The sequence below is a fragment of the Ptychodera flava genome, chromosome 13 (assembly GCF_041260155.1).
Source record: "Ptychodera flava strain L36383 chromosome 13, AS_Pfla_20210202, whole genome shotgun sequence".
NCBI classification, from domain to species: Eukaryota; Metazoa; Hemichordata; class Enteropneusta; family Ptychoderidae; genus Ptychodera; species Ptychodera flava.
The window spans coordinates 23,082,674-23,098,871 of NC_091940.1; the positions used below are offsets into that span (position 1 = coordinate 23,082,674).

General features: G+C 37.7%; 2 protein-coding genes across 2 annotated transcripts in view; one reads left to right on the forward strand and one right to left on the reverse strand.

The window, feature by feature from the left end:
* Positions 1 to 2,941: 2,941 nt before the first annotated feature.
* On the reverse strand, positions 2,942 to 12,299 carry LOC139147870 (cytosolic iron-sulfur assembly component 2B-like). Its single transcript, XM_070719085.1, has 5 exons — positions 12,140 to 12,299; positions 9,670 to 9,747; positions 8,082 to 8,207; positions 6,991 to 7,036; positions 2,942 to 5,149 (listed from the first exon to the last, which is right to left on the reverse strand). The coding sequence occupies exons 1-5, from the start codon at positions 12,266 to 12,268 to the stop codon at positions 5,037 to 5,039; spliced, it is 492 nt and encodes a 163-aa protein (XP_070575186.1). The 5' UTR covers positions 12,269 to 12,299; the 3' UTR covers positions 2,942 to 5,036.
* A 57-nt stretch (positions 12,300 to 12,356) lies between these two features.
* The window catches only part of LOC139147869 (integrator complex subunit 8-like), a 127,057-nt gene continuing 123,215 nt past the window's right edge, over positions 12,357 to 16,198 (forward strand). The window contains exon 1 of the mRNA XM_070719084.1: positions 12,357 to 12,836. Coding sequence (XP_070575185.1) covers positions 12,704 to 12,836 — 133 coding nt within the window. The 5' untranslated portion in view covers positions 12,357 to 12,703. The remainder of the gene's footprint in view (positions 12,837 to 16,198) is intronic.

Sequence of the window (16,198 nt, forward strand, 5' to 3'; positions counted from 1 at the left end):
ATGCAGAAACGGTAAAATATATTGTCAGCAATGTAGTGTTAATTTTGACTTTACATCAAAATATGCCTTTGCTGGATACCAAATATATAGGGCGAAATATCAGCCATGTTCAGCAAAATCCACACAACAGCATTGATCCTTTTCTAATTTGATTTGATTTGCTTATGTTATCCTTGTATGACAGTCAGTACAATATGGAACTTGAACACAACACAGTGAATAAGTATGCTGTAAATGAAATGGTGTGGCTGCATCCACATGCAGCAATAGGAGTGCCTTTGTCTCTCACCCCTCATTTCCAACCTGTCCCATCCCTGAAAAATAGTTTGGTCTTACATTTATAATGTCAATAATTTCTCTATTTGTTAAAATGTGCGCATCTCAAAAACTTTTGATCATAAACATTTTCATTGTTTTTTATAGCTGACCAATCAGTTAACCTGTTTATTTGAATATTTGCGCATTTTTCCTCGGTATTTGACATTTTCTGAATACCTTCTTATTTAGTTTGTCATTTTCTAAAAGTTTAAATGCTCCATTGTGTGGTCAAGCTTTCCACAAGCATCAAATGTGGTACTTCATATAGGAGGGTCTGCCTCTAGAGGGCGGGCATCATGAACACTCCTGTGTTTGTTGGTTTAATTCCTCCACTTAAACTTCTGATTGTACCGTACACATTGAACGTGGCCGACGTCCGATTTTCCTGTCTAAAACTTTCGCTCATTTTCGTTCATATGACTCTGAAACTCCAGGAAACGATTGGGAAGAAAGGGTTATCTTGAAATATTGAGGTACTCGCCGATATTTTGCAAAATTAAATGAGAAAAAATGCAAGGAAAATGCCGACAGGCTTACACAATGACAGTCTTCAGACCACAGGGAACTTAGTAATCTTGTTGTTGTTGTTGTTGTTGTTGTTGTTGTTGTTGTTGTTGTTGATGGTGGTGGTGATGATGATGATGTGACGATAATAAAAAATATTAAAAAACAATGTCTCATTCCTTGCTGTTGTTTGTCGATGTTGTAGATAATTGTAAAAGAAAACTGTAATCGTGACCAAAAAACGACGTAGGTCGCCCAACGTCACTCCCGTCCTATTATACAACCAAGGGTGGAATCGAGATGCCCCTGATCAAGGCTCATCAGCCACCTTCAAGGCCCAGAAAAACACCCCATTCACGAGCGATCGATTGAAATGTGCTATCATAGGCACTGAAATTTATCTCACTGACCTAATTTGGGCTTCACTTGAACTACCGACCTGCAAACGAGTGGAAAAACGGCGATTTCCAAGTCGTACCCGGTCAAAATCGATCACATTTGAACTTCCCGGTCGATGGTGACGGCGCTTTCGTCACTGGGCATTTAAATTGACCAATTGGGGGCCCTGTAAAGGCTGCTTCGGCCAGCTCTCATTACCAATACATGAGGAGGCTTGTCCCAACGCAAAATTTCACTACAGTTTAAACTTCGCCGTCTCAACTTCATTCAATTTCCATTCTTGTAGAATAATACTTATATAGATACCAATGACAAATCAACCCGTCATTTACTGTAAACTATCACCTGGAATACTCATTCACAACGACAATGTACACTCGCTCAAGTACGAGCCCGGATGTTGATTACGCTTGTATCCTTGTAACGAACGGGGGGGGGGGGGGAATTCAAATACCCGGAAGTGTACGCTCTAACTATCGACAGTATATCCTGACGTAAAATGGCAGATTTCCTGACAAAGTGTTGGTAAGTATCCGTTATCTGCATGACTATGAAGGTTTTTCTACTTTTTCGCGTACTTTTGAACGTTACACGTACATGTACGCGTACGAGCAGGGAGCATTGAAACATAAACAATCGGCTGGCCGAAGCAGCCTTTACAGGGCCCCCAATTGGTCAATTTAAATGCCCAGTGACGAAAGCGCCGTCACCATCGACCGGGAAGTTCAAATGTGATCGATTTTGACTGGGTACGACTTGGAAATCGCCGTTTTTCCACTCGTTTGCAGGTCGGTAGTTCAAGTGAAGCCCAAATTAGGTCAGTGAGATAAATTTCAGTGCCTATGATAGCACATTTCAATCGATCGCTCGTGAATGGGGTGTTTTTTCTGGGCCTTGAAGGTGGCTGATGAGCCTTGATCAGGGGCATCTCGATTCCACCCTTGGTTGTATAATAGGACGGGAGTGACGTTGGGCGACCTACGTCGTTTTTTGATCACGATTACAGTTTTCTTTTACAATTATCTACAACATCGACAAACAACAGCAAGGAATGAGACATTGTTTTTTAATATTTTTTATTATCGTCAACATCATCATCACCACCATCAACAACAACAACAACAACAATAACAACAACAACAATTAACAACAACAACAACAACAAGATTACTAAGTTCCCTGTGTTCAGACTCGGAGGCATATGATCATCTCTGCAGATTATGCAACAGGCCCAGATCACGTGAGGCCATGAGGGGATATCCACACAACTCAGTACCAAACACTAGCGCTCACAGAGTGAGCAAACACAAAGTGAGTACCCCTAACGTCAGCTCAGTAGTCTGTAATAGATTGTAGTCAACTAAGAAACCTTGGAGAAAGGCTTTAATAACACTGTAGCTATGCCGCTAAGTCCCTTTTGATTTTTGTCATAGCTCAAAATCGTTCTCCCACACCTCAACCTGAGCCATGAACACCCCCACCAGTTTATGATATGACCCATCACAATGGCATGCCGTCAACGGATCTTGACAGACGGAAGTCTTGACAGACGGAAGTTCTTGACAGCAGCATATTGGTTTTCAACTCTAATACCTTCTCTGTCTATAAATAGACACGAGAAGGTAATGATGCATCGTGATATATTAAATGCAATGACTTTCATCCATAACATCTAAAAACTTTGAAATGTGGCAAAGACAAAAACATACAGTAAACATCATTTCAAGAAATAATGTCCACATTTTTGTTTTATTTCATCTTACAGTCAGAAAATATTTACAGAGAATCTTACGGAAACAAGTCATCATTGATGACACAGTCCCCACTTGTTAATGGGTACTTTGATTACATGTCCTAAGAGGATAGAGTCCTCTTCATAAATTGAGACATGCCCAAGTTTTGGCTAAGGACACGAAAAAATTGTAACAAAATGACTGCCATGCAGCCATATTGGATCATATCAAGAAACAAATCGACATACATATGTATGACATAGGTTAATGTCCTTGTACCAACTTTGAATAAAATCGGTTAAGATATGCCTTAGAGTATTATGGCCCTCGACAGGAAAAATCGTAATAAAATGGCCGCAAGGCAGCCACATTGGATCGTATCACATAACAAATTGACATGCATATGTATGACATTAGTCAATCTCCTTGTACCAACTTTGAATAAAATCCGTTGAAACATGTCTGAGTTATTGCTCTGTACATGAAATATCGTAATAAAATGGCTGCCTAGCGGCCATATTGGATCGTATCACATAACAAATTGACGTACATATGTAAGACATAGGTCAATGTCCTTGTACCAACTTTGAATAAAATCGGTTGAGATTTGCCTGAGTTATGCCTCTGCATATGAAAAAATCGTAATAAAATGGCCACACAGCAGCCATATTGGATTGTATCACAAAACAAATTGACATGCATATCTATGACATTGGTCAATGTCCTTGTACCAACTTTGAATAAAATCGGTTAAAACATGTCTGAGTTATGGCACTGTATATGAAAATATTGTAATAAAATGGCCGCCTGGCGGCCATATTGGATCGTATCACAAAACAAATCGACATGCATATCTATGACATTGGTCAATGTCCTTGTACCAACTTTGAATAAAATCGGTTGAAACATGTCTGAGTTATGGCTCTGTACATGAAAAAATCGTAATAAAATGGCCGCCTGGCGGCCATATTGGATCGTATCACAAAACAAAATGACGTGCATATCTATGACATTGGTCAATGTCCTTGTACCAACTTTGAATAAAATCGGTTGCAACATGTCTGAGATCTGGCTCTGTACATGAAAAAATCGTAATAAAATGGCCGCCTGGCGGCCATATTGGATCGTATCACAAAACAAAATGACGTGCATATCTATGACATTGGTCAATGTCATTGTACCAACTTTGAATAAAATCGGTTGAAACATGTCTGAGTTATGGCTCTGTACATGAAAAAATCGTAATAAAATGGCCGCCTGGCGGCCATATTGGATCGTATCACAAAACAAATCGACGTGCATCTGTATGACATATGAAGTAATCCTTGTACCAAGTTTGAATGAAATCGCTTCTTGCATCTCTGAGATATCTGCGTGAACGGACGGACGGACGCACGGACGCACACACGCACGGACGCACACACGCACGGACATGACCAAACCTATAAGTCCCCCCGGACGGTGTCCGTGGGGACTAATTACAAGGAATCTACGGAGCATATTGTGTGTTTGCAAGTACCATATCTTGGAAACAGTCAAGAAACATATATTCTGCACTTACAGAAAAACGATCATTGTAATTTTAATGGTATAATTGACTTCATTGAATAGAAATAACCGTTCGTTCCATTGAACAGTCTCACAGCTTTGTTGCCCTACGTCTTCACTATTCAAAGCTGATATTAGTAAATGCATTCAACAAGAACAGACCTGAGAATTTACCTTCAACAACATGGGCAATTTATCGCTGATGTGTACTTGCATTTGACTTCTAACAAATAAACCCTTAGTTTGGTTTTTTTTTATTGTGCCCTGTACCAGGGTTAACGATTTCCCTTCTCGGGGCAATTTGCAATTCGGCATAATGGTATAATGCAAATATTTCCAAGAAACCGTCAACAAATTTGCAAAAGACCTTCCAGCTTTATTGGGGGAAAGTGAATTGACAGTACCATTTATCATATTGTACACAGCACCATAGTCTTATATTCACAGCTACCCATGAACCTCTGGCAAAAACAGACCACATCTTGGGTTCGCTCTCTGTTTTTATGTCGTAAATATTTGTTTTCTTCTCTTACTCTAGCTTGATGAAATTTTTGACCTGTTGGCAAGGCACTGGTTGACCACATCGAGGAGATGACTATTTTCCAATGCAGCCGCCACTCTTTCTTTGTCTGCAAGTTGTTTGTTTACTGTACAAAAATAGAAAAAAACACAGACACAAAAGAGGTCACGTATACTGCAAAGAATTATTTTTCTGTCTTGAATAAGTTTACAATTATCATTTTCAGATCTTTCACCCCTTGCCTAGCAACCTATCTGATATCCAAAATTGACTATCACACACACCGCCAAAATTTGGAGAAAAAAATTGGTAAAATAAGCACAAATTTATGAATGATATATTAACAACGTAATCATAAATTTTTTTGTGAAATTGTCTTCAAAACTAGGGAATTTCTTTGCTGCAGCCAAGGGGGATATTAGCTTCTGAAACAAGTACCCACCATCTCCATAGAGCTGTGTTATATCAGTGTCTAATTACAAGGTGTAGTTTTAGGATAAAGTCTACTTCGGCCACAAATACTGTGTACAGTTTTACATCCCAGGAGGCCTTATACAGGTGACATACACAATTGCAGTTCACAGAAAAAATTCGGTCTGTCACTGACAGAGGCTAAAGTGCTGATGACTCATCTATCTAGGTTAACAGTTTTATTAAACAGCTTACAGAGTTAATTTATGGAACGACTTGACATTCAAGCTGAACGTGATATCAAGCAATGAAGCTGCCATTTGATTCAGAGCATTGAGAAGATTCTAAAGTGAACAATTAATACATTAAGTGGGGAAATCTGTTATAAACATACGTTTTGGGACATGTGATATGGAAATGTTATTGAAAAATCCAGCTTAAGAGTATTACCTTTTCCACGCTATGTGCTTTTCAACATGACCGTAAATGTCACAAATGCTTTTTCAAAGAGTTAGAAATATCGTTTGACAAAAAATTCTTTCCTTAACAAAGAAAGCACTGACATATTGATCTTTGGGCCCCATTGTGGATGTGTATTGAAGACTTGGCTTTTGAACAAAGGTTCTCCTAACCCTTCTGATGGCTATTTATGGGTCAATTAACATTGCTGGTAACCTGTGGCCCACTCAAGGTTTGTCAAGAACTGTGCTGTTATAAACTTCTTGCAGCTAGGAAAATGGAAACCTGCCTGTTCGGTCCTCAGGAGTTTATGAAAGACATTTTACAGCCCTGCCTAATCCCTCTCAGCTGTAAAACTTAAGCCGCCTGAGAAAACCACAGTAATTTTCCCAGCTCCTGTGAACTATGCCAACTGAATAAATCAACAAGCTTGGCCCATAAAAACGACATCATTTTAACCTGTTCACCCCAATCCCTGTAGGCAGGTCTATATCAACACTGATAACAATGAATTCAGAACAAACCACAGTGGTGAAAGGGGTCAACCAAAGAGTGCCAATACACCATTTTCAAGAACAAATATTTTCAGACTAACTTTCTGCTCAAGTGGACATTATATCTATATTATAAAGATATTCCTTAAAAGACCTTCATTTCAGAAATGTGATCGCGATGAACAATTTTAGGAAATAGTCCAGGTTTCATGCAAAAATTAAAACTTTTTTGAAATAATCTGAAACTGTGGTATGCTGGAGTCAAATCAGAGACATTTAGATCCGCTGTGAAAAAAAAGGTCATAAATACCAGGTGTTCGGAGAAAATCAGTACAATTTTCTTACTGTGCAAACATATCAAGGGATTACTGTACAACACCCATTCAGCTGGTGCGTCTTTTCATTAGCGAAATCTTGCTTGAGTGGAAGGGTGGCTAGATCTGGCTGCAGTTCCTGGAAAGAGTTTGTTGCCATGACAAACAGGCTACCATCTGGACTGAGATACGCAAATTCTAATTGGGTAAGAATGAAAAAGGAGGTGCAAAACACAGAATATTTGAAAGTAGTACTGTAAATTTGTACGATAATATTGTAAACTGATTACCTGCGTGCTCTGATGCATGCGTTCCTGGTGTGATTATGACATCAACCTGGAAACGAAATGTGAGAAAAAAAAACTGAGACTGTGACCTACTATAAATCATCCATCAATACTAGTAGTTCAGTTCTTTATGCATCAAATATTGTGATTTATGCATGCTAAACCTTATTATGTAGATTTTTTATTTGTTCACCCGAATTTCATTTAAACTGCTCCACATACATTGGGTTTGGGCTAAACCATGGTGGTGAGTGGGTACAACACTCAGTTGTATCAGCTAAAACCCTGGGCATCAATTGATCCATTGATGCCTTCATGGCCTCATATAATGCGTCGTTTTCGATACAAGTATACAACCTCACATTTTGGTATTTTGGGCAAGAATTAGCATCCAAAATGCAACATGTCCACGTAACAACATGCCAGTTCATTCAGTTTGATTTGCTGTGATAAGAGTGTTTGGTCAAACAAGTGGTCTCAGGCTGATGAAAAGACTGGTATAACGTCAAGTTAGGCACTGTATGAGTTGTTGTAGATAAAGGCCAATTAGATTGGCCATGCAGACTTCTACTAACACCATGACAAGGTAAACAAGTATGGTGATAGGCAAGAGCCTTTACCAGATCAGAAATAGTCACTTGAACTTTATCAAAGGGAAAATATCTATCACTTTTGAGTATATTGCTGTATTTTTGTTCCAGAACACAATAAATTGCGTTTATCGTCTCGAACATTTAAGTATGTTGAAACAGAGATTAAGCTTGCAAACAGTGTTGTGAATAAAACATTCTACAAATGCAGACGCTATGCAGACAGCTTCAGTTTTGTTTATTTCAATGTGATTTTTAGGAAAAGAACATGAAATAGTATTTTATAAACAACAAAATTTACGGATAACTCTTTAAAAGTGAATGGCGATTTGAAATGTACTGCTTCACCAAGTTTCTCTCGGTCTCAGTGTTTTTACACATGTATTTGTCAACATCACAGTATTGTTGCTAGCTTTTAACAATCAACCAGTTATGAACAGATAATGCAAGAAAGGATGCAAAAAATAACTTTTTATTTTTTATATATTTGGAAAGATAACTCACCTTGAACCTTGATGGGAGAGCCCTCAGTAATTTGACACGTATAGACAGGCCTATTAATGTTGCCATACTACAATGAGGTATCGTTGGGGTGAAGTGAATTTGTACCAGATTTTCTGCATCATTTACCTGTGGAAAATCACAGAAAAATTGGAATTATTAAACACAGTTTTGCTTCATCTGCTACCTCTATGCACAAATTTCACACAAAGTAGCCTGTCTTCACAGAGAAAACTTTGGTTGATATCCTGATAGGATGTGCTGTCAATAATGCAATTTCACTTTCAATTAGAACTTATTATTTGGCCCTCTGAACTTATGACACTCAAAAGTACCCAGTACTGTGCCTTTAAAAAGACAAAGGAACTAGTATAGGTTGTATATATTGGTAGAGGGCGCTAAGCAATTCCACATTACCTGTGGGTTGTCCCTCAGGCCAACTGCAGAACCCATATATGCAGTACATAAGTACATCTTATGCTCAGTTGCACAGGTAAATTAATTAATTTATACAAATTGTATTAATGAAAAGTGACTTAGTATTCAAATCAACTAAAAACATGAGTCATCATGGATGGAAAATATACTCATTAGCTTGATGGAAAATCTTGCACAATTCTCCACAGAAGTATAATTCATTGGATCAAATTACAATCATATGATTGATATAAAATGATTGCCAGTTAAGGTAGCATGATGTGCCTTGTAAATCAAAGACTTTCCACTGCTCTCTTTCAAATCAGGAATAAAAATCAGTGATTATCCTTATCGTGCAAAGGCTGGCAGTAGAGAAACAATTACCCAACATTTACCGATATTTGAAATTCAAAATGGCCACCATCTCTGTGTTAACTCTATGAGGAAAAATGTAATTTTCGATTTTCAAAAAACTAAGATGCCTGAATTTTTTCTTGCTCTAAGAGCTTTACAATGAGCCCTCTCAAGTGGTAGATCAGAACATAATTCCACCTTAAACATTTTAGTATGAGTACACACACACCTAAGAAATCTGTCAAAGTCATCGTGAGAACAAAAGCAAGAGTGTATATGTATGAGGGAAGCTCAGGGAACATATTTTTCAACAGTGAGCCATCCTCACAGAACATATACTTGTACAATGAACAACCATACCATACATAATTGACCTAGGGTGACACTCTGTGGATGAAATTTACCACACATATGGCAGCAGAGAACTGCTTCCATGGGTTAACCCTAATAATTCCTTGTAAGAATTGAACAAATGTTAAAAATTGTACAGCTGCAACTTGTGTCAGCATCAGACACGAGTCACTTTTTTCACAAAAAAGCCTTAAACAAGGGTCGAATAGTCATCTGAAAATAAAAAAGCACATTGAGTTGATAACCTGGGAAATGTTCCCCCTTCCCATGCTTCAGTTAAACCTTAACATCCAACAGAATAACAGTACATGACTTAGACATATTCTCAAAATTTTGACTACAAAAATTCCCAAATAATATGGGTCAAATTTTCGTGTATACATACAGGTAGATGTTTCCAACATTTAAAATCACCCTCCCATCACCCTGCCCCCAACACATAAACATCCAGGAAATTGACTTTCCTTACCTCAACCAGGGAATGTTCAACAACATTGAGATCCTCCAGAGACAGTGGGTGCTCTGGATCATTGATGTTTCGAATCAGATGTATAGCAAGTTAAGGAGAAGAAATTTCAAAACATACGGCTGACAGGGCCATTTCAAATGAGGCAGTCAGCAACTCTGTGCTTTCAAGGTGAAAACCAAATCTTATCACCAGCGAAAGTTAAAAAAACCAAAACTAAAAAATACCGCAATTATACGGTGTCACTCACATTTGATCAGAATTGGTACATACCAGTATGGGTACCAAAGATCAACAATTAATGTGCAGGAAAATTCTATTTTCCATGTTATGACAATGATTTCTGCACAGTACAACCAGAAAAAATACAAGGAATATTTAAACCAGAAAAACAAGTTGACAAAAGTTGGACACGCTGCTACAGAGAAATAGATGCTTTGATCAAAAAGGGCAAAAATTGTCCTAAAAACACAAATCTTGAAATTTCACCACTTTTTAGCAAACCGCTTCTCAGCTTGTCAAAAGATGACCTGCAACATTTCGCGAAATCTATCAGCAATATAAATCACTGGGCCATATGTATGTTGTAGTTACAGCACACAATCTTATTTGCGCTAGTGATATGGATGTACATTGTATCCTCAGACAGCGTTGAACTAAAAAAATTATAAATCTGAAAATTTACTCAGAAAAAAAAATTAGCACAGCTTTTCTATTTGAAAAAATTTTTTTTAGAAATTTACAATTGTAGAAAAGTGTTCACAATTTCATTGTGACCACCCCCTCCCAAGATCTAATGGTCCATCCCTTAGTTTGAGCAGGTCTGTTAATATGTAACAGTTCATAAACAATGACAGGAAATGACTCAAGCTCAGTGGAGTAGCATGCTGGCATGCCAACACTCCTGAACATTTGCAGAATTTCCCTTTTTCTTACCTCATTTGCACATTTTTGACACTGATGTGTTCATTTGAACAAATTCACATCTCAACCCCTACATCTACCTGTACACCAAATACTGAGACGGTAGCTTTGGCGGTATGGGAGCCTTTGTGTGTGACGGACATACATCCGCACATACCCACAAATATACAGACACAGACGCCACTCGGACTCATCATATAAGCTCTTTTGGTATTTATATATAAAACCAAATATGAGCTAATAAAACGATTTTACTACCAGTACTTCTCTTTCTTCTCAAATTTTGTCAATAAAAATTTATTGAAAAATCACTGTTCAAATAATTTAAAAGATGGTTTGATCGGTGATTAAGTTGGTTGAAAGTGAGCAAAGACAGGGATTCCTTTCATATCTTCAGAAATCACTCCGATAGCAAAAATTGTGCAGTATTTCCAACAGATCACTATCTAAGTGTATCTCTTTCAAGTCTTTCTATCAGGCTTTGACAAGGAAAGTGATGACAAAAATAATCAAGAAAAAATTATAATATCTATATTTATGGGATAGGTTTTCTGAATAAAATATGTGAAAGCTAAGTGTGCAGCATTCTGCTACATGAAGATAATATTAGACACAGGTTTAGAATTCCTGATGCTTTGTCTTTTGATTGCAGAAAGGCGTTGGGAAATATATGAAAGCTATTAGTGCGCAGCATTCTACTGCGCGAAGATTATATTATACACAGGTGTAGAATTCTATATGCGTTGGTGTGACTTTTTCAAATATCAAAATGTCACGAAGCCATTTGAAGGGTGTGCAACAGTGAACATGTTACATACATGTACTGTGGTCTAAAATTGAATTATTGAACACTATCTTTGGTCCTGAAATGTGACTGTGATTATTTGCGTTCGTGGTGTGCACATGTGAGTGTGGCCAGGTGAATTGGCCAGGTGATGCTGGAGACACATGATTTCAATTTTTAAATACTGCGAACCGTGTATAAATACTCCCACTTCAGCTTACAACTGAGATCACTACTAACGTATGACATCCACGGTCCATGCAGTGATGCATGTGATCATAACAGTGATGGAGTAACCTTGTCCATCCTTTTAAGGAATTGGAGCAAAAAACGTGTACAGAAATGACATAGTAACAGCGTAAACTGCGCACTATCATCATTGGCATATCTCATTACCACGTCACGTTGCCATGGTAATCACGTTTTGCTACACGGAACACGAAGCTTGCGCACGATATGTCTGATGAATGGCATTGGGAATGAATGGAATTCGTGTCGCAAGCAGATGCTCATCTTCGGCGAAAGTGACTTGTGGGTAAATGTGGCTCGTACAGCCACATACTTTCTTTGGTACAGTGCTGTACGGTAAAATGTTGGTACGGCGAAGTATATGAAGAAGATGACACCAGCCAGGCCAAAGCGCGGTGCGCCAGCGCGCGGTCGGTGCGTACTGCACTGCTGCAGTCTGAGCTTCTCGGTCGCCTGGCTGTGCACATCAGCGCAGCATCCTAATCAATATGTACACATGTTATCTATAGAAAGGATATCAAAAACTTCCCTGGCGTCTATGGCGTCCACCACATCGTCGTCTCTTTCCTCCGGAGTGATTTCTCTCTCTCGAACTCGCTGATGTATCGTTGGATTAACGTTTTCCAGCCTGTCTTTCCCTGCCATCTTCCCGACTTCCTACAATGCATTTCGGTAAATAATTGTACTTCCGTTTCCACGGCCCTGAGTTCACTTTTACTCAAATTAGTTAATTACTGGGCTGCAGTGCCAATGCCGTTATTACCTTTGCGATGATAGTTTGATGTCGTTTACCAACCGATAATCGAACGTTTTATTTTCATCATTACAGAGACGATTACCATCGTCGGTACTCTCAACCGGAACCATTGCGAGTGCTCTCGTAACCTTTACCCTTTGCCATACGTACTTCTAACAACACCGGCGGCGTGTCTAGTACGACTGTACGTCACGTTGGTCTCAACACGTGAAAACTCACGTTGGAAATCCACGTCCATAGGCGCGCTACGGCCTAAGCATTCTGTAGTAATTTAAGTATATGTTGCCCAGCTCTCTCTGGAAAACTATTTAAGCACCCCACCAATGAACGAACCGGCAGTAGCAAGACCCACACCAACCAAACAAGATGTTTCCACGCTCCAGCTTCCCGTTGTATGGTACGAGTTCTTGCTGAATCCGAGCTTGCTCGAGGAGCATTTAGCGAAAGAGACTGCAGGTAAGGAAAAGAGCGTCGTTGTCCAGGAAAGCAATAAAATGTTTTGGTGTTGACTGTCATCACTACGTGTAAACGTGATCTGGAGCTGTGTTGGATCCAATCTTTTACTAAATTAGCCCTGGGAAGTCGAGTGCCTATTTCCCACTGTAAATTATACTGGCCCCTCGACTTCCCAAGCATCCTCTGTGTTTTAGCCAAGCTTATGCCTGAAGATTCAGTAAAAAAATATTACAAGTTCAACTTCCAAGTTCAGAAAATCAGCGGAACTACTTATTTTAATTGTGATGGTGCTATATGTCAGAACTCAATGAATGAATTGATATGTTAAACAGCATTATAATACTGGCCATGGGATTTAGAACGTGTCAATGGCGAAAACAAAAGTTTCAGGTTTGTAGATTGGACTACAACTCCATCGAGTATTTGGGGTAATTTCCACTTAATTCAGCTTGGTTGACAGAAGGATGGACGTCCTTGTGCCTAAACCTACAGACTTTTAATTCCAAGCATTACTCAAACTGTATTAAAACCAAGCTCTCCTTTGCAAAACATTTCAATTATTAATTTGTTGCTATGTTATCTATAAGGAGATGGCTGCTCTTTCTCAGAAGTGGTGACCATTCACAATCACCAATTTTGAATTGGTTGTAGGTGCTACTACATTTGAAATGAATTTACAACCACATCTATCTTCCGCAAGTTCTACTTGATTGATGAGTAAGTCATCCATCAATAATCTTAAAATGGATCTTTTATTTTTTTATATCGAAATGGCGTCTGCAATTATTCTTTTGAATTTGTATGATTTTGTGTGATGCTGAAGACAGAAAAACAGACATTCGACAAAATTTAACCTTTGGTTAAAAAGAGGAGGAATTGCTCACCATCATGATCACTACAGTAGAGGAGAGCAATTTCCTCTTTGGTGAATGGGTGAAATTTCAATTTTTGATTGCAAAATATGGATACCCAGTCATGCCAATCCTATCTAAACTGTTGGTCAATTTTTCAAAGATTCATAAAGTTATGTAGTATATCAAACAAAACCTTTTTGTCGATGATATTATTATTACTATTATTTTCATTAATATTAACTTTATTTCAGACATCATGCCTGTCCACATACATTGCAGAATATGAGTTAAGATAAAATCTTTATTTATAAAAGATTTCCGCTAATTTAAGCTTTTTAATATTAATTCACATATGTATTAATAATATCCAATAAAATAATTCAGAAAGAAAGTATAAAAATGGAATATGCCAGTTTTGAGACAAGGCAAAATATCTTGTAACCCAACCACGTACTTAGGGACCATCTCAGATTGTCCCACAAGTTCAAGAAGTGAAATTCATTCATTTACGGGGGTGGGGTGGGGGTAGGGGGTTGACCTCCATTCAATTAATGAACATCACTTTCGAACTTTTATTTTGTGATTACAATTTCTCTTTACATTGTGTGTAAAATAAACAAAAAACTGCACAATGTACCAAAAGATTTTGCTGTAACTATTACCAACTCATTCTTTGTCACGCTGACATTGGTTGATTGGTTACTTGACGATGTAAATGTGGTAAAGGGAAACATATTCTTCATTTCGCACTTTTGAACTTTCATCTAGGGGGAGGGGGTTTTGATCTAAACAAAGGAATTTCGTTTCTTGAACTTATGCAACAATCTGAGACAGTCCCTCGTGTGGTGATTTATTATATAAATTTGTTGTACTGAAATAAAAAACAAACCATTTTGTTCATTGTGAAGAAAATTGTGAATATCTGTATCATTTTGTTCTATCACAAAATACGGTCATTTTTAAAAAAGTTTATTTGTAATCTGAACAGATTCCAAAAGATTGTCAGATGTACAACTTTGTTTCTTTTTTGATTTTAAACCTATGAAAACTAATGTTGTGAAAATTGAAAGATTGAAGCAAACATTTTTCAAGTCACTCACATGCTGTTACACAGCTGAATTGAATGCGGTGATGTAAATGTATCTGATTACTTAGTTTACACCATTGCTAGTAAATACATTATGTCTACAGATGTGGATTCAGAGAGTGTGGGTATTTCTATACTTTCTCCATATGTACAGTACTTTCGGCAGAAATAATGCACGTCTCCCATCTTGCCTTCAGAAACTACTGTAAAGCAGGTCTTTTTAGCTAGCATTCTAATTTTAAGCTAACTGAAGATTCTGCTATTTTAAACTTTTCCTCATATTTACTATGGGGAAGATGTCTTTTCAGCTACATTAAAAACCTGCTGATTGCAATCAAAATCCAAAATTGCTATAAAAAGGCATGCAGCTAATTCAAAGTATTTTACAGTATGTACTTGTATTTTAGAAGGTACTGCATTTACATAAGAGTGACAATATTCCAACATTTTTACATTAATTGCTGGTGTGTAATAATCATGAATACCTCAATATTTCAAAAGAGAACTCAATTACTGTAAAAAATAGGTGTATAACTAAGAATTGCTCCTTTATATCATTATTATTTTTGTTATTTTATTTTTGTTATTTTTATTATTATTAATTTATTTAAAAATAAAGAATTACTCCTTCACATGTGGCTCATCTGGTTGAGTAGCAAATTCCAGTATGTTATTTGCTGTAGTTGTTATGAAAATAATGAAGTCATTTGATGGCATTAGAGATTGTGAGATGTTCTACTGAAAAGGGAGGGTATAGCTCAATGAGTGGAGATGAGCAAATTCATGCAGCATTTGGTGGTCCCTCGACCAGTATCAATAGCAGTCCTGCAGTGGAGTGTACTAGTCCTGCGTTCATTCTTCTTCATACTGGCTGCATAATACTTCCGTTTTCTTTTTAGCATTTTTGGACATGCAAACAGGGATATCAAGGATAGCTGTATTGATAAGTATGTAACCAACATAAAAGCCATGACGTGCAGGTTCTGAAATGACGCGCGTGGTGACCAGAAACGATCTTCTTTGTTTTTGCCTAATCATTTCAAGATAAGCATAGTTGCTACACTATATCAACTTCTTGTAATCATATGTTGCAGTTTGGACCAAATTATCCATTTCTAACATTTTCACAGAGTCACATAATTATAAGTCCGTATCACAAACCTTCTACAAAAGTGAAATTCTCAATGACTGGTATTTTTTTAGTTTGACAGCCCTCATCCACATCGTCATGTAATAGATGTTTAATTCATGAAAGCTCAGTCAGAGAACATCCACAGAATCTCTTTTGAATGTTTTAATGTGAGGTACTTGCAGCTATCTTTGACATTTTTACATTTGTAAGAACAAAGCAATAACTCTTCTACTAACTGTAGGATTTACATGTTGAAATTCTCATCAATGATTCAGAGAAATCTGGATGT